Below are 19,915 nucleotides of genomic sequence, written 5' to 3' on the forward strand. Positions count from 1 at the left end.
CCCTGTCCAACAAAACAGTTGTATAATTTAAAACAGAACCAAAAAGTTTGTTGGAAATTGTATAAAAACCAACCCTCCAAATCATGCTTGAGCAGAAGCCTTGTATGGCAAGATTTAGCTTGGGCAATTTGGTGCCAAGGTATAGACCCCCCCCCCATGGGTTTATAATGGAAATACTGACACAGCCTTAACTATAGTGATGCAAATGTGCCCCTAAAACACTGCATTTGTTTTTATTAATATAAGTGGTAGTGTTTACATTTGCAGGTATCTTACACTTCAGCATCATGATGAATACTGAGTAGAACCAGTAAAGTCTTGGATGTAAGGTCAGAAATTCCCAAATAGGTGAATGAGACAAAAGGCGAAAGTCCTCAATTACGAAAACAAGAAGTTCAAATAAATAAATGAGAGAGGGAAATAACAAAACTGAGAAAATATGACTAAGCATTAGGTTGGAATGGTTCAAATAACTGCAAATTATAGCTACCATATTAGAGACAGAAGAAAACAGTTACTAATTAAATAGCAAGCATTAAAGCTTTATGGTTTTGTGTTAAAAATAAAAACAAAACAAAAAAAGAAAAGCTGTTTTAAAAAAATAAGACTTGCGTTTACCAGGCCACCAAACTGCATGGACTACTAAAGAAACTGACAAAGGCAATACTGAGACATTAAGACACACACTCCACACATGTGCAACCTGACTTTTCAATACATTGCTTTCTCTTTCTCTCTCTCTCTCTCTCTCAAAAAAAAGCATCTCCTAAACATTTCCATTCATATAAAGCTTTATAGGAAAGTTTCTTAAAATGGTATTGTCATATATTTCTTCTTTGTTACATATGCTTGTGAATCTGGTCATTATCAGAGGAAGGAGTTTGACATAGCTTTTTATTTATAAAAGGAGGTGCTTTCTTTCTCTCAGATCAGAGATTACACTCCCTACCATTAGGTTTTGGTTTTTTTCCCCTTGTATATAACTCCCTCTATGCTTAAAAACACGAAGATTGGCACTAAATTTAAAAGTTTTGGCTCTTTAACAAAAATTAAGGCTCATGTTTTATTTCCTTTTCTTTTTGCATCCCACTTTTACCTATCGAAACCCCAACCCTTAACCTACAGGTACTGATTCCAATTTAAGAAAGTGAGGGCTACTTTGGGTCAGGCTCTTCTATCGATTCACAAGGTTCAGATGGCAGCTTTCCAAACCTGTGAACTGAACAGACAAGTTTCTCAAATATGATTAGCAATTGCAGCCAAAGTTTAAGACAATTTAGCGTCTTCTGAAAGATCCCTAGTAATTTTGAATTAAATGGGGGAAAGAGACATTACCGGCACCAAGTCCTTGCTTTCTGTATGTGTGGAAATGGACTTGGTGGCTAATTTCTTCATTAAAGGAAGCCACAAAAGCAACAAAAATTCACAATTCTGAATAGTTACATTTCATAATATTAAAAAGGCATCTGGTATCTGTAGCAAATCTAGCCACATAGACATCGCTGACCACATCCTAACATTAATTTAAACTGGACCTCTTCCCAAAAAGAAATTAATGTCTTGTGGAAAAAAAAAAGCTAGTGTGAAAGGCAAAGAGGTAATTTTTTTTTAAATTCACTGCTTTAAGATCCAGATTGGTTTGGGGGAATAGATGGGAAGGAGGGATAGAGGGGCATTTCAGTAATATATGCTAACACTGTTCTAGATGTGTTATTACAGCTGTAATTTCTTTGTACAAATTGTACACGTAGGTTTAGACACATGAAAAAGTAACACACTCACAGAGACATAAAACACCTAGGTATAAAATATAAAGCAGTGTAGTAGTTACTAAAATTACATGCTCTCTTATTGCTACAGTGATTTTTGCTCTTTTTTCTTTTTACTGTACCACATGTTGTTCTAAGCATATAATTTGCATAAATTATTCAAGTTTAAGAAAAATCCACACATCTTCACTTTAAGCTACTTATATAGTTAATATAAAATAAAAAGGTTCTAAGATATCTCTTTATTAAAAGAGAGATAATGTCATTTGAAACTGGAATTCAGTGGCCAAATCCAAGGGCGGTGTACACCTTATTTTTGTAGTATTATGCCCACGCAAGATAGCAGAGTTTGGTGGGATATTTGGCCCAGTCTACAGATGGTCACCAGACCTGCATGATGCCTATGTGTTTGTTTTTGTTCTGTTTTTGACTTTTGCGAAAAGGACTATGAATGACCAAAGACTAACATTTATAATTTGTAGCAAAATTTGGTTTATGTAGAAACAAGCCATGTTTTGCATTTGGATAGAGATTTAAATGAATTAAAGCTAAAAATTAAAAAGCATGATGCTGCAACATCTGGTCACTTGTTGAAGACCTCACTTTTAAAGTGGTTAACTTTGCACAATTTGTACTTTTTTTTGTTGTTTTTTTTGTTTTTTACTAAACAGTATTTTTCCTTTTTTTATAAACCAGAAAAACTAAACTACAGATAAATTTTCCCTACCTTGAGCTAATGCTGCAGATAGGGTTGACAAAGCTGTACAGCGCAATCAAACATACTTACATCTTAGCTCATTGTACAGGTACAGCCATAATCAAGGCACAAAGATCTTCTACAAGTTATTTTTTCAATAAAGTTGTACAAAATAATACATTTTACAGTCTGTACAAGAATAATAATCCAGCAGTAAAATAAAAAATGAGGGCAGGAGAGAAGAAAAAGAAGGGAAATACCGTGAGGACTAAAGTCCAGATAATGATTTTTATAGCAGACGGGATCATCAATGGACAAACTGAAAACAGTGGGTGGTTAACTCTTTCTGCAATCACAGGCCATACGCAGTTCAATTCATAACGTCCATGGTCATCTTAAGACCACCAAGACTGGATTTAAAAATACCCTTCTGAAAGGTAGCGGTTAGTTTTTGCACTGTCTAGGTCTGTTGTAGAATTGTCAGTATTTCCGTTCAAAGCCACATTACAGTCAGAGAACCAAACTCAAGTGTCTGTCTTCAAACTTGGTCTGTGACTTGGCACCTTCTTTTGTCTGATGCAGTGAATGGATACAAAGTTGAGATCATGGGTTATATGATTATGCCCACAACAGTGCTAAATTACCTAAGGTTTTCTCTCCCCAATTTGTTGTTGTTGTTTTTGTTTACTTTTTAAATTTTATCCCCAATCCTTTCAGGTGCTCCACATTCAGGGCTTTTAATTAATTAATTTATTTTGTTAACAACAGTGTTAGGGTACCCCCCATGGAAATGGCCTTTAAGTTTTAGGTGCCATCTCAAACTGTCTGAAGGGGACACAAGCAAGCTTAGAAGTGCTGTTATTGTCCAGCAAGAAGAAAAAGTTGAGGGGTGCGAATCAGAGGGAGACTGCAACAGTTCTCTTCCACCCTATGTGGGCAAGGGTTGTTTTTTTGTTTTTGTTTTTTGTTTTTCTTTTTTTTAATAAGGAATAAGGAGTCCAAAACACAGAAAAAAGTGCTCTCCATCACAACAACTCATATTGGCGAAGGTGCATCCGTTGAATAATGTCCCGACAGTCATTGAAAACCCTCCGGATGTTTTCTGTATCCACTGCACAAGTGAAGTGAGGATAGCAGTAATGCCTTCCATCTCCACTTGCTGTGCTGATTCTCTGTAGGAATAATACAGAGAAATAGTGTGTCAAAATAAAACTGACTGGAAAATTTACGCTCTCAAGCCTCAGCTGAAGGATGGTGAGGATATTATGTAAATCCTAAGGGTGAAATCTTGACTCCACTGAAATCAGTGGCAAAACTCCAAAAGATTAACATCAGGGGAACAAAAAGTTGAGTATTTGTGAACTTGAACTGAAATGTAACCACAGAAATAAGATAATTTCACTGATTCACATTAATGGGGAAATTTATGTGCAGGTGTGTGGGTGTGGAATTGGCCCACGTAACTCCCATAGTGAACTTTCCCCCTCCAGAGTGCTGAATTTTGCCTCGTGTGACTCTTCAGCCCCTCTTCACAAACCACACACAAACTCTCTCAATATTTTTTTGGTGCTGGTGTAGATGAGTCCCAATTTTTATTGTGATGCTCAGTGTCCTAATAATAATAATAATGACACCCCATTCAGATACTTATTATACAAATACTTAAAGCAAACAATTGCTATTAAAACTAATCAGCTGGCAAATGAGATGATGGGAACTATACATGGAAATATTAATATTCAGCAGATAATATATTGATTTGAACCACAACTTCTTTAAGAAGTGACGTATTCAGTGAAAACTTGGTTCCAACTAAAGTCAATGTGAATTTTGCTACTGATGTCAGTGCGGTTACGGATTCACCCATTATCCCCTATCACCGATTCTCAACAATTATTCTAATTATTTAACCATGTATCTTGCTACACAAATATATGAAAAGTCACTAAAAATCCCTAATGCTTACTGCCTTTTAAACTTCTACTGGGTGTATTACACAGCCTGCAGGTTAAATAGGCAAACAAACAGTTCAGCTTATGATAGAAAAACATACATATAAAAAAAGAAAATACTTACAAGAAACTCATCTCTAATAAAATACTTGGCCCTTGTAACTCTGGGATCCTCACCAGGCTCTGGTGTTGCTGGTTAATAACAATAACACAATAAGCATCTTGTTAAAGTAGGATTTTCATAGTAAAAGTTCTGAAAATCGAAACTTACCCACTGATCATCAACTTTATGAATTAGCCTTTGTTTTCTGCTCAAACGCAATAGAAACAATGTTCTTAATATACCATATTAGAGACTAGAATGATAATATTTTATCTAAAACAGTAAGACTCAAGGAAAGCAACAAAATATGGTGGTGAACATAATGTCAGGAATATGTCAGAATTCAAGAAAGTGTTAGTGCAAATATGAACTTCTGTAAGGAGCTTACAGGTGACCTGCATCACCATATGATTCCTAATGCCATTAACTGGGTTGAACCCTACTACTCTGGCTGTGATGGTCATTAAAGAGAACGAATCTGTAACAGGTATATTTATTTTATAAATAACGTAGTATGAGATGGAAACTTCCTAGAGAATCTCTCTTTAAAAAAGGGAGGGAGAAGGGGATTATTACTGACCCCACTTAGTTATCTTGGCTTTCTTGCTACCTACCATATCTGGGATAAGGGAAAAAATGAACCTCCAGTGCTGCTACAGACAGCGAGGGTGTTCTGGTGGAATACTGCACCTCAAAAGGACACTGCTGCATCCCAACATTGCATGGAGGCTGCAGTGGAGTCCAGCAACAAAGTGAGTAATGAAATTATATCATTTTGAGACGTCTCTTTGTGTGTCTAACGTATAATGTCCTCTAATGGCAAATGGTACTCTAATGGTAATTTAACAATACAATTTTTCTGAAAGGTATTGAACATTCTTTCGACTTTGCAAATTTGCTTGCTTTAAAATTGATCTGAAACTTCCAATAAATGTTACATACACAATTAATATATACCATAGCCCAAGGAAGCGGTACGTTGATGATACAAGTTTATTAAAAAGATGAGAACAATGCTCTTACCATCATCTGGTGTAGTATAGCGTGCAAATTCTGGAAAGTAGTCTTCAATTTTAGATTTCCCTGCCAAAACTTTCTCTGCTAGCAAATCCTGTTTATTCAGGAAAAGAATTACTGAAATGGTCCGTAGCCACCTACAGAAAATTGGAGCCGAACATCGTTAGCATGTATGGCTGACATTAAACATTAACAACAAAAACCATAATGCACTATGCTTTACAGCAGTTGTTTTCAATCTGTGGTCTGCGGACCTCTGGGAGCCCACAGACTATGTCTAAGAGGTCTGTGAAAGGTTGTTGTTACCACAGAACAGTGGTTTTCAAGCTGTGGTCTGCAGACCCAAGATTTCCAAAGGGGTCCAAACACCTTCATTTGCAATTTTTTAGGGGTCCACAAATGAAAAAAAGGTTGAAAACGACTGCTTTAGAGAATATATTCATATGTTGTACTAACAGTTTCAAACAGTTATTAAGCTTATTTTATTTTTTCCCCAGTGTTATGACTACCATTTTTCCCAATGCTGTGCAGTTTTCTTCAGTTAGATTTGAATACTGTGTGTTAGTATTCCACAGAGCAGGCTTACAGTGGAGATCAAAGTTAATGATTGACCGGGCCATGTCAGAAACAGAAATGGGCCACTTTGTACCAAAGATTAATTTTATAAATAACACAGTGTTATTAATGCATATGAAATTAATAATCAAACTTCAATTCATGGACCTGTTGTTCCAGATACTCTTGAAGAGGTTTAGTGCTTCTTGAAGCCGATTGGTCTGATTGTCCTCTCGTATAACCATGTTGTAGCTACTGCTGGCCACCACAAATATGATAGCAGTCACATCTAAATCAAGAAACACCCAGTAGTTAACATTAAGATCTTGATAAAATCTTCAAGAACCCCAGAGTTCTATGAAACTGTAAAGCTTCCAGCTTCACTAAGGTGGGGACGGGCTAGCCTGAATCTATTGCTTACTGCTTTCTAGGTGTAAGAAATAAGGAAGAGGGGACAGTAGGGAAGAAAGCATAAGAGAGAGGTGAGTGGGAAGTCAGAGGACTGAAGGGGATGCAGGTCAGTGAAGGGGAGTGAAAAGAATAGAAAGAACCTACAGAAAGAGAAGAAAGAAAGGATCAGAGACTGGAGAAAAAAATTGAGAATGCTGAAGTGAAGTACAGAGAAAAAAGAAGTGAGAGTTTTAAAAAGCAAAGAGGAAATTAAAAAGCTAAAATACAACTCTAGGGAGCCTCAGGGAGAAGGGAATGCAAAGATGCCTTTGGGGAGAACGCCCCAGACCAACCATACCTTTGCTTCCATGGCAATAAAAGAACAAACAATGAAATCACATTAGTATGGCCCCTTCTCAAAACCTTTTTCTAAATTGGTATTCCTTTGAGAGAACACAGGAAAGATGACTGGAGAAAAGGTAAGGGAAAAAAAGAGAAGGATGAAATAAAAGATTCATTGTGAATTCATGGTTGTAGTCTTAATTCCTCCCATTGCATACTATACCTCTCAGAGGGACACTGCCTCTTTCCAGGGAGACATTCATAGAATCATAGAATCTGAGATTCTATGGTTCTATGTGGCTGTGCTGCTCCAGACCCCTCACACTGACTTCCAAGCTCATCTACCTCAGACATCAAAGTGGGAGAGATGAAGCGGATCATAAGGCAACGGGAAAAGGACGGCCCAAAGGTGAAAACTAAATGGATATTTTATTAGTAGGGCAAAAGGAAACATTGCACAGCAGTCCCATGTATATCCCATTGCTCAGATGAAATTACGGTGGCAGCTGTAGCTGAATAAAAGTAAAGTAAACTATGTTCCCTCTATCAAGCATCTTCCATCTTGTATGATCTCATTAGAACTGGTCTAAAAAAAGGGGGAGGGGAATTTTGTGAAATTACATTTTTCCCAGATCTAGCTTTACAAAATAAGGTGCACAAAAGAAATGCTTCACACACAACTGATATATGAACACCTATGGGGTAGAATGCAGCAGCTGTACAAAAACCACACACATTGTGTGTCCTGAACCTAAAGAGGACTATGGACAACTTAAACTGAAGGGGGAGTTTAAGAAAGAATAGATTACTCATAATGAATTTTGGCTAGGACACAAGTGTTAACAGTCCAGCTCTTGCGAAAAGTGCATAGGACTTTTTAAGTGCTACCTACACCAAATTTGCTAAGTTAGCATTCTAGAGGAACAAGCTTCAAAACAGTTTTTCCCAGCAAGGTGGTTAGTTTTTCTAATTTAGATTGGGCCTTATGCATTCTATAAGACTGTTTTACATGCTGTCCTACTGAAATACATGGGTGGCTAAGAAGGTGCAAATAGTTTCAAAACTCAGTGGAAAACTTGATGAGCAGAGCCACTCTGGACCTCAATTTACATCTTAACCAAAAGACAGAACCGCCAAAGGGCTACCCAGCATCATGCTGCGGCAATGGCTCACTACTAACTCGGAAGAGTGGCACCTACTGAGTCAGCAGCATAGCTTCTATTACACACAATAATGTAGCATTCTAATTTTCTCATCCATATTTATACTGTACCTATACATAAAACATGTAGCCCTTTACTAGTTAAGACAGAACAGACAGTTTGGAAATGAATTGTCACATCATGGGCAAATCATAAAAAGGAGAATTTATCAAGTGACAGCAAGAAGTTTGGGGCAGCAGGAAGTTTGGACAAATTCTTTTAATTTACCTAGCTTACTTTCCTTCCCACCCATATTTTCACCCAAGACATTCAAAACAATTACAATAGATTACATGATGGTACAATTCCAGCCAATCTGTCTATTCAAAGAGGCACTTTATGATTTAAACCCAGGCAACTAAAGAGGACAGGAGTTAAATCTCATGCACTGTTATTTACATTAAAATATTGTAATGAACTTTTATTTTTTAAGTTTTGTAAAAAAAAATAAAAATCAATTCCAAATCTTACCATTGAAACATTGGATCCATTTTCGGCGTTCATCTCGCTGCCCTCCAACATCAAACATGCTAAAGAGGAAAAACCAATCTTAGTCACTAACTGTACAAAAATACTGCTGCTCTCCTGACTCTGACATACAGTATTTAAAGTAAGCGTAAATTCTGTATGCGAACAGAGCATGTGAACAACCCCAAGACTCTCATATTTTAGAACTTAATGAGACAAAGGACTGCCAGAACCTGCAGGTGTGAGCAACAGCCTATTCTCCAATGCAATGAGGCTCTGACCCACAAAATGTAATATAGTATTTTTAGGGCTTGTCTACATGAAAAGTTAGTGTGTGGCAAGCCAGGGTGTAAATCTACAGCACATCAGATGGATAGTTCGTGTGGAACTGTGTGGACCCTGCAACTCTGCACTAAAAGTTCCACAGTTCTATTTGAAATAGCAAATTTTGGACAGCTTTGTCAGCAAATCCCTTTTAAACTTTTATTATATATGGAACACAACAGACCTGGAAGAAAAAGAGGCACAGAAGCAGTTCAAAGAAAAAAGTTTCTCTGTTCTTTTATATTTAGATAAAACTGGTTGACAGTCACTCTCCAAGAGACAACATGAAAGGCAACAAGAAGGAGAGGGAGAGGAAACTATAGGAAACCAAAACAGAATTAAAAAGGCAGAGTACAGATCAACTCCAGAATTCAAATTAGACATAAAATGAAGAGATTTTGGGGAAACAAATTGAGATAACTGCTCAGACAGTGTTATCTGTGGGTGTCTATATATCTGTGGCAGAGAGTCTCAGAGCCTGGGTCACCTTACTTGGGCTTCTTGGCTTGAGCTGTGGAGCTAAAAATAGCAATGTAGCTGTTCGGGCTTGGATTGGAGCCCAGGTTCCAAAACCCAGTGAGGGTTGGGTCCCATATCCCGGGCTCCAGCCCAAGGCCAAATGTCTACACTGCAATTATATAGTCCTACAGCCTCAGCCCCACAAGCCCAAGACAACTGACACAGGCCAGTCACAGGTGTTTTACTGTAGTGTAGACATACCCTTAGTGCTGAAACAAATACAAGATTTTAAGAGTACAACTTTAGGTCTTGATCTTGAAAGTGAGATATGAATAGGCTGGCCCCATAAACTACACCAAGTGCCACTGAAGTCAATAGGGCTCCATTCAGATGCAGGGGCCCATCTGTACAAGCTGGGGCCTAAGTGACTACTTTAAAAAATTGTGCTCTGTGGGCCAGATTGTATGCAGTTACCACTGAGAACAATGGGTGCTGCAGGCCCTTATCAGAGGACAGAATTTGTCCAATAACGTGTTTTTGTATATATCCTCTTTTAAATGTGTGTGTGTGTGTGTGTGTGTGTGTATATAATGATATTCTTTTAACTCTACTGCTGAGCAATTAAAAAAATAACTAAACATCACCCCATTATTTTCATATTACCCCGAAAAGCACATTTTCTGCTTCCTCTCCTGGCTTTGCAGAATCAGAGAGGATGATACTAATGCACAAAACATATATTTTGGTAGGATCAAGTGCTGTAGGCACATTTGTTACTAAATAAACAGTATCCATTTTAATGTCAGCTTCATTAGAAACAGAAGAAAAGATGTTTGTCATCTAAAAAAAAAAGCAGAATCAGGAGGAAAGTTATTTTCAAGCTTAAGGAAAGACAGAGTAAAGGAAAATCAAGTAATCAAAAAGCTTTATCAAAAATAAACTTGAGAAAAATCACCAGTTCTTTGGCATTAAATCGAAAGCAGGAAGATATCTGACAATTCTCATGGTGTTTTTTAAACCATAATATGTAAAGCTCCTAGACAGAAGCATCTGAAAATACTTGCTTTCCATTAAGTGTTAAATTCAGCAATATGAATGCTGTCTCCAGCATATGAACAGGGCTATGACAGCATTTCCTCCTCTTTGCCTAATCCCTGTTGCCAGGTGTCACTTTTCTGACTACTAAATGAAGGCGGATACTTACTGAAAGTTTACTTTGTCCACCTGAAACTTGGTTTCAAAAATTCCTGATGTCAAAACTCTGCATCTCAGCAGGTCCTAGATAACAAGAGAAAAAGTCATTGATTCAAGCAGGGATCTGATTATTCTTCAAACCTCCAGATTTGAAAAGAAAAAATAATAATTTGATGAGTGTTTCTCATGTGCTCAGTGCTATAGAGAACAGAGAATATATGTGGAGATCTGCGAAGTTGAAAATCTAAGGTCCCAATCCTGAAAAATTATACAAAGAAGCAGTGAACATTTGCAGCTCCCATTGCGGCAAATCCAGGTGCCAAGCACCTCTGAAGATGTGACTTTCAGATCTATTAGATCTTGTAAGAATCCACTAAAAGTCTGATGTTCAGATGGTGAGCCACAACTTGCACTGATTTACAGCAACACTTTTAAAAATCTGACTATAAACTTTCGAGTATAAGACAACAAAATTAGACATGTAGTGCACCAGGTGAATAGGGGATGGCTATGTCACACAGCAGTGCAAAATAACCTACATTTATGTTTCCCCCACTAGACAGCAACATGCCCTATAGTGAGGGATTAAGACTGAGAGGCTACATGGAACTGTTTCACTTTGAGAGAAGTAGATGCTTAAAATGTTGAGATAGGGATAATAAAATATTACGCTTTTCAAAATAGATAACTGAGCATACCATGCTGTTTGCTCATCCTGTAGATTGGTGAAGTACAATTAGGAACAACAGACACCACACAGTAATTGCCATCCCAAACATCACATTTTTGTTCCGAAAAGGAACAACAATCTACCAAATAACCAAAAGTATTCTGACTTTATATATTCAGCAGTGTAACAGGCTAACATTCCCCCCAAGGCTACCCCCTGCCTCCCACCGAAATTCCTTTTAAAACAAAAGTGGCTCTTCCCTCAGGGTTTCTTTCTCTAGAGAACCCAGACTTCCTCCAGGGAAGTAGTGATTAAAACCAAACTGTAAAGTCTAGTATTAAAGCTCAAAGCGAAAACAAAGGGCTTCTTCCTGATGGGATTCCCTTTTCTCTCCAAAGGTTTGAAGATTAAAGGAGACATAAGCAGTTAGAGTTCTTCTAATCATTGGGAGACACTGCCAGCTCCTGTCTCCATCCCCTGTCTCTCCTGTTATCGGAGAAGAAGATGCTTATTTTCTGCTCCCCTTCCCAACATAGTTTGCTACGGAGACTTAGACACCCCAGCACCCCCTGGCTCTACACTTCCTAAAAATGCTTTTGGCTGAGAGGTTGGGAGTCCTGAATTTGCCCACACTTCCAGGCCTCTTCCCAAGCCCAAAACAGACCGTAGCCTGGGTTCTCTCTCAAACTCAGTGTTGCTAACTCTTGCAATGTTTTTGCAAGTCTTGAGACATCTGATGTTTTCTTAAATCCTCAGTACCAGGGGCCAGGTGATTATATGAGAACCTCAACTTTCATTTAAAAACCATGCTTCTAGTCCTCATGGCTGTAGCGAAAAGCTTGAAAATGTGACTCCCTAAAGGCTCCAACACTAGAGGCAAATTAAAAGAATTCCAAATGTATTATTTTAAAAATTTCATGACTTTTAAGTCAACCTCATCACTTCTGAATGTTTGGCAACTGTATAATAAAATCACAAACTGCAACGTTGCGGCCATTTCCTTTCCTCTATCCCACAGGTCTGCCCTTCCGATACAATTCTTGGAATGGGGTAGCAGAGCCCCTGTCTGAAAAGGCCAGTATACCCCACAATGAGGAGCATAGACGGTCTCCTGTGGGTCCCTGTACAACAGAATCAGTGTGGTTCCACAGCACAAGGAGAGGGAGGGCAGGTTTTTGGGAGAGCTATGCTACACTGCACTCTCTCTGCAACTGCATGAAGATGAGGAGTATATGCGCTGGGCCAGGGCCAGCAGACTTGGTGCTATGCAGATCCTAAGGTCCTCCTGGGAGCAAGGAGAGGAGGGTTAGGAGGCTCCTCCAGGACTAGGCTGCAGCAACCTTAATGAAGTGGCATTTTGTGGAAGATTTCTCTTTTTATTCCCAAAGCCTGGCTACTAGAGAAAGGCATGGGGCTGACGTCATTATTGGTAAGACCTAGGAATTCAAACTATGGAATGTTATGTAAAATAAATAGATTTTTAAAAATTTCATCCTATTAGAGTTTTCCTGTAGACACACAAAACAATCAGATCCTCACTGCTGCCAACAAGTGAAGTAGCCATAAAGTCAGAAAGTTGTGACACTTGGGTACATAATAAGCAAAAGCCCCCACAGGTGTTTTGTATGGGTTGGAAAGCATGTAGACAGCCATAAGGGCAATTGACATAGAAGCACATAAAAATAGATAGGCTTCAAATGAACTTTCAAGGCTTAATTTATGTTCTATCAGGAAACATCATTTTGAATCTGACTGAAGGTTTTCCAAATCCAGGACTTAAATTACCATGGTTACTAATCTTGGTATTACTGTGACTGTACTGGACACTGCTACAAATGGTTTCTTACACTTGGACCATACAGATAAGACTCTAAAAATGGAGTAGGATATTAATGAATATGGGTGCGCTAAAAGTGCAATAAGGAATGCACCCCTTATTGCACGGGTATTATATTGAAACAATCATAAATTAGTCACTGTTTAAGCTTAAAGTGTCACAAAGCTATACAAAACCCAAAGGTTACACAATACTGTTAAATCATTAAACAAAATGGCTCCATTTTACAGACTTCTTTAACAATAAATTGTTGCAATCTTGCTAGTTTTCTTGAACACTTATACATAAGTTTAAACAGTCTAACTAGATCCATTTGTTAGGAATGATTATTTAAAAAAAAAAAAAACCTCCAATAATTACAAAATTAAATTTAAAAAAAAAATAGAAGCGGTCAGGCTCTAGAATTCAATGCAAGTTTAAAAACAAAAGTGGCCATCTTCAAAATATCTGAAGAGAAGCACTATTCCACATGGACATTCTCCTTCACTTGTCTGAAGCTCCACCATAGTTAGTGGTCCCAAGAAAGCACATAATTAATAATTACACACAAAGCTGCTGCCAAATTTATGATGTAATATCTGCAGGCTAATCTCGCTACAATTCAAAATGAAACTTTTCAGTAATCTGTGTTTATTTTTAATGTCTCACTCCTTGGAAATACAGATAATTGATCCCAATTAAAAAAAAAAAGAAGAGAAAAGAAAAGAAACAGTTTTAAAGAAACTCAGTTTTTAGAAGGGTAAATGAATAAATTCACCCCAAATTAATCTCAGGAACAAAAGATGAAAACTCGTTGTTGCTTGAGACAGTTCTGGGAAAACTAACATTTTTGGTTACTGTTTCTGCAGAAACTTATGCACATACTTTATGGGACTACTCATGTGAACAAAGTCAAGCATGTGCATAATGTTTTGGGATTGGTGGCTTGGTCCTCAAACAAAACCTCAAATTATTTGCAAACTAAACAAAAGCTACAATCCCTATTCTGACAAAAATAAAATAATGTTGCAGCCATGTTGGTCCCCGGATATTCGAGGACAAGGTGGGTGAAGTAATATCTTTTATTAGACCAACTTCGGTTGGTGAAGGAGACAAAGTTTTGAGCTACACAGAGCTCTTCTTCAGATCTTGTCTTTTTTATCAACAGAAGCTGGTCCAATAAAAGATATTACCTCACCCACTTTGTCTTAAAAATAAAGCACACTGACAAAGCTACCTATGCATGAAGCTCTTTTCCAGTAACTCTGAAGGGACTATTAGAAGAACCAACCCTGAAGGGACTGTAGACTATTAGATGAAATTAGATGAAAAGGTGATTTTAGAAGGGACAAAGAAAATCAGTTTTATAAGTGGGTAAGAGTCTGTCTGCGCTTCTAATCCTTCCTGAAAACAGGGGTTAGATAACACTAAGCATAAATTAAATTTCAGTTCATCATCCACTATGGGGAAAATTTACAAACCAGAAATGACTATGCTTATTTTATGACCATTCAATCTGGTAATTTGAGAAGCTGTTCTCTCCTAAAGAGAAGGGACTGCACCTGAAGAGGAAGCAATTTGTCAGAAAGCTCTTTTTTCTTTTTAAATCAAAGACTGACTTTTCTACTTCTTGAACCTTAATCCCTGATCCTGCCATAAAATCTACAACAGGGTCGGGTCCTTAATTTATGATGAGCCAGCCAAGTAACATAAAGAACCTTATTTTGTTCCATACGAGTTAAATGAGTTGCTACAGATTCTAAAGAAATAATCAAAGGCTGTTTTGACATAAGGAAATGTTTAGAAGCATCAGTTACTGTTAGAGCAGCCACAGTAATAGAAAACTCTACCAAACCCTAACAAAACACATCCTACTACAGACCTCTGGTCCATTGGAATGGGATTCTTTTTAAGGGAAGGGTTCTGATTCTAATCTATCCATAGCAGCACGACCTTTAAAATTCAATATGTAGTTTAAACATTTTAGTAGAATGAAAGCTTTGTTGTTCTGTATCTAGATATCTATTCATTGGGCCATGTGGGATAAGTCTTGCGAGCAATTTTTGGCCCTGATGCTGCAGCTGGATGCACTGGGGCTGCGGACAAACACAAGAGCTCACGTGTGTGGATCCAATTGCAGGATCAGGACTTTGTAACAGATCTGCGTGTTTTAAAATGTACTGTTGAACAGCATTTTAATAAATAAAATCAAGGACTGCTACATATTTTGCTTATATAGTTAAAGTACAATCCAGCTATGTACTGAAAAACTGATAACGGCTGATTACTTGGCTTCATCCAGGCTCCTGGGCATTATGAAGTAGTAACTGGTCCACCATTTGTTATAATTAGATTTTTCTAGCCCAATTAGTTTTACATTTTCATACTCTACCATAGTGTTAATTTATGTCTTAGTAATTGAAGTACAAGCTGTACTTTAAGCATGCTTTTTGGGGGGGTAAATAATGAAATGATTCTGCATGCAAGTGGGCATGTTATGAAAACAGGATAACTCCACTGTGACTGGGCAAAACATGGCTGAAGTTTTAGAAAACCTGATATTTAGCTTCTGCTAACTTTGGATGCTCTGATCCAAGCCAGAAAATGGGTATCATTTGCAAAGGAAGTTTTGCTGTGCTATACTTCCCTGTAATTACAAAACACAGTGTCAGACTCATTTTCACTACAACAATAATGTCCTGTAGAAAATGCTGTTTTAAATTGATAGACCATTGGCTGGTAGGCTATTCTGCCATTCAGTTTAGTTTGATAACTAATAAAAGGCAGTCCTCTGATTTTACAGGTAACATATAAAAAAGGACTGGAAAGCTATCTTTAACTGTGAGCAACATGGCTCCTTGCCTTCCATAGAGATCTAGCTTGCACTGGTAGCCAAGAGGACTGAGAAAGTGTAAACCAAATCTAAGTTAAGAAGAAATGTCTATAGCAGTTATTCAGCTAGGTGGCTTTGACTTTATGAAGCTCTAATTCAAATGCTTTATAAGGGGTGGCTTTTACTAACACAGATATTTGACCTTTACTTTAATCTGGGAAGTTTTTTTCTTCACAGTTTCTTGCTACTGATACACTTGAGTTGGGATCACAAAGCATATAAATTTAATCTTAATTTTCATTGCCATATTAAACATCATACAACACAAGTTAGCACCTACAATGGTGACTGCAGCTGCCAATTCAACAAAAGGAAGCTAAATTATATATTGCAAAATTCAAAGCTTAGTTATTCTTGGAAATGAGAAATAGATAGTGGGTATGTTATATAATTTCTTAACACAATTTTACTTACCTGGTCAGATGGTGTATATTCATTTTGTTTGACTATATCAATCTTGTCTAGAAAACTGCGGAAAAGAATAAAATGTCATTTTTCATTGTCAAATAAATTCGTGGTCAGTATCTAAAATTTAATTACAACTTTGCAGTAGGCTTCACCTAAAGCATATCAGGCATTTGGGGGGATTTTTTGCATGTTTTACATTTCATACTTAAAATGCTGAAGAGGTTTAAATTATTTAACATACACATGGTACTATGTCTACAACAGCAATATAAAAAAAAAGTTGCATTGTCTACCAGTATCCAGCAGAGGGCCAGAAACACAACTTTAATAAACTTCTGATAGTCTCATTACAGTTTTCACCAAAACAGTTTCACTGCTAAGAAACACACAAGTAGTTTTATTTTTACAAATTGTGGGAATAAATATAAATATCTAAACATTAATATAACTTTTGCTTTTGTACCTCTGCTATCCCCAACATTAGAACATTAGGAAAAATATTTCTTCCATTGCATTATATTTAGTTATTACAAAAGTAAAACACTGTTTACTGTACTTTATTTAAAAAAAAATGGGTGAAATCCTTGCACCAATTTTGTTGTTAATTAAATTAAGTGCAAGGTAGGACTTTTCTGTCCCTTGATTGTTTGCAGGAGTTCTTTTAGCTTACTTACCAGAGTAGGTAGTGGAATATTAGTTAGCCATAACAAGATCTGTATTACTCAAATTGATTACTGTAACTAAAGAAGACAGCAAGGCTAAGGTGGTCTTTAAAATGCATTTAGAAGTAATCATTCCCTTCTTACTTCCTTTCATTTTAACTGGAAACAAAAATCTCGATACCCCTTTATTAATTACTTGTTTAAAAAGTTCCAAAATGCTCACACATTTATCAAGAAAATGCCTTCATATATATGCTTTATCCCCCACTAGCACAGAGATAAACAATAGATGCAGAGAGCAGCCTATAGTGTACACTGACACCAATGCAGCTCAACTATATAAATGTTCTTCCCTCCCAGCTCACCTTTCATAGATTCTAAGTATTTGTGCTTACAGCAACATTCAGATTTAATGCTACAAACTTCTCCATATCACACTTGTCAATACCAAGCAGGTATCCTGGCTGCAAAGCATGTATACAGCTTCCATATGCAAAGAGACCTGAAAATATCTCTGCAGTTAGCTTTTTTGGTACAATTTTTTGGTACAAGCTTTTTTACTACAGTCTGGAAGCATTGTGTTTTTGAAATGTGCCACACAAATTCCTTGTGACCAAACTCAGATGTCCATAGTACAGGAATGCACAAGCAGTGGAAATGCAAGTTCCCCCATTCCTACAGACTTTGGACAATGCATTTCAACTCTCAACTCTTTCAATCATTGGCCACTCTGCTAAGAGTACAAATATGGCAAATTAGCACCAACTCTAGCACTGGCTTTGTGAAGTACACATTGTTCACTTGGAACTGAACTAAAATGATCAATTCCTTTCACAGGCTAGTGAAGAGTCACCAGCAATGAATTTTGATCACTACTTGACCATGTTATTTTATATATCTCCAGATTTGCACGTTTAAAAACAAACACTGGGCTCTCTTTTAGGAAGCAGTGGTAGGTAGCATTATTAAAAAAAATTAAACCTTAAAATCAGCTTTTATTGACAATGTTTTCACAGCGATACAGCTGAAGACTGAGGTCAGGCTAGAGGCATGAAGACAGAGCAGTGTGGGGAAACTTGTATTGCCACTGCCCATACTGGATTGTTCTCAAATCTTCCAGACTATTATCAAATAATATATGACTTTTAAAATAAAAAACAAACACCATTTAAAAAAAATTAAAAATCAGGGTGTTCAGGATAAGACTATCTATGGATTCAGACTAGACAAACCGTTCTCCACTTAATAAAGGCATTCTGCTTTTAAAACTGCAGTCCCAGGAACATGTGGTGACAATGTACATTTCATAATAAGCAGGAGGATGTTTGGTGCAGGAATTCTTGCTATGTTATGAACCGTGTCATATTAATCACCTATGCAACTTTGAAACATCCCAGCCTTTCCACGCAATATACACTTAAGTGTAACATTTTATAGTCAGCTTCCACAAGCTCTTTTTTTTTCCTTTCACAAGAAACTCAATGGGTTCTGGAAACACTGGCAATTAGAAAACAACAACAAGAGATTTCTAAAACCTGGAACTGAAAGTACAAACCTCTTACTGTTGTTTATGCAGACTATTTTTAGGACTATGATTTCCTTGAAAAACACCAGTCACATAGGAGAAGCAGTAATGTACTGGAGATGAATTCCAACAGCTACATCCATGCCAGGTAAAATAAGTTTGAATGTAATAAACCTTTCTTCTTCCCCAAAAAACAAGTTCCAACATTCAATAAAGTTTGATATTCAGAACAAAACTAGTTTAGAGGAAAGTTTGTTATTGTGCGACAGTTACCAGAAAACCTACAGTCATCCTTCCAGCAGCATTTTTGGACAAAGACAGCAATGTAAGTGTTACAGAGCTCTCCTTTCTGTGCATATTCCTCTTTATGAAAAGTGTTTTAGAGACCTTAATTCCAAAAACATACACAAGAAAATCATACTGAAACATAAATGTACAATACATATTGGTAGGAATACCCCCTGAACTGACTGAGCCTGCCTATCTGCAAAATTAGGGTGATATTTGCAATAAGAAAAAGACAAAAAGAAAACCAAACAGCAATGGAAAAGCTATCATCTCTCCTGCTGTAACTAAAGTGTGTGGTTTTGGGGGGAGGGTGAGAGAGGCGCTGAAGAGAGCTTAAGAAAGCTCAAAGGATGATACCCAGAGACTACCCAGACACTGCAAATCAAGACTGACCTCTTTTTGAGTATGCGATTTATCCAGTAAATGAGATTATACCCAGTAGGATTGAGACATTTACAACTTTGGCTTCATTTTAACATGTTCCATCAAAAATATGTACGCATTTATCGTAATCACTATTTTTCTCTTTGAAGTTCTTCTCATGATCAGTCCAAAATGTGAAGTTTTGAGTGAGGACATTTTAGTGCTAGTCTGCATGCCGCATTCACCACTGGGGTAAACAGGCACAATTCCCCTGACTCCAGTGGAGATGTGCCCAGTTAAGTCAGCAGAGAATTTAGCTCTAAAAATGTATTTGAACAGATTTCAGCTATGGGACTTCAGGCTGGAGACAGAAAATGTAGCGATGACACACTTGTCTTCCAATTTACTGGACATCACCATCTACTGTGGAAGAGGAGTTGGGAAGAAATTTGCTATGGACTCTGGGATGTTTAGAGGGACAGACAAAGACAGCTGTAATGAAATAAACAGCAAAAACCGTTGCTGTGTTTTAGAAACAAAGGAGCCAAAATCCATCAAACTAAATCAGTAACTATTTCTGCTAAAAACTCCAAAAACAAAAAACCAAACACTCACAAACAAAAAAACCCAACACCAAAAAGCTACACTGTCTTTCTCTATGCCACTTTTGTTGAGACGAGGAGGAAGTTATTTTTCAGAAAGCAACCCTGCCACTCAGTCAGCAGTCATTCCCAATTTTCACAAACCCCAGTCCTGAAACTTGATCTTTGCTCTGCAAAATATTATCACATAGGCACAGGTGACCTTGATCTACCCTA

The 19,915-nt window shown here is 37.3% G+C and overlaps 1 protein-coding gene across 4 annotated transcripts in view; it reads right to left on the bottom strand.

Annotated features, from left to right (window-relative positions):
- Positions 1-218: 218 nt before the first annotated feature.
- The window catches only part of GNAS (GNAS complex locus), a 220,204-nt gene continuing 200,507 nt past the window's right edge, over positions 219-19,915 (bottom strand). For all 4 annotated transcript variants that reach the window (XM_067554160.1, XM_067554161.1, XM_067554163.1 and 1 more), the window contains exons 6-12: positions 16,266-16,320; positions 10,483-10,556; positions 8,499-8,557; positions 6,262-6,382; positions 5,545-5,675; positions 4,543-4,610; positions 219-3,638 (exon numbers count right to left, since the gene is read on the bottom strand). In XM_067554160.1, coding sequence (XP_067410261.1) covers positions 3,492-3,638; positions 4,543-4,610; positions 5,545-5,675; positions 6,262-6,382; positions 8,499-8,557; positions 10,483-10,556; positions 16,266-16,320 — 655 coding nt within the window. In that variant the 3' untranslated portion in view covers positions 219-3,491. The remainder of the gene's footprint in view (positions 3,639-4,542; positions 4,611-5,544; positions 5,676-6,261; positions 6,383-8,498; positions 8,558-10,482; positions 10,557-16,265; positions 16,321-19,915) is intronic.

Source organism: Emydura macquarii, unplaced genomic scaffold, assembly GCF_026122565.2.
Source record: "Emydura macquarii macquarii isolate MOO-44397 ecotype Brisbane River unplaced genomic scaffold, CSIRO-AGI_Emac_v2 contig_1483, whole genome shotgun sequence".
NCBI classification, from domain to species: Eukaryota; Metazoa; Chordata; order Testudines; family Chelidae; genus Emydura; species Emydura macquarii.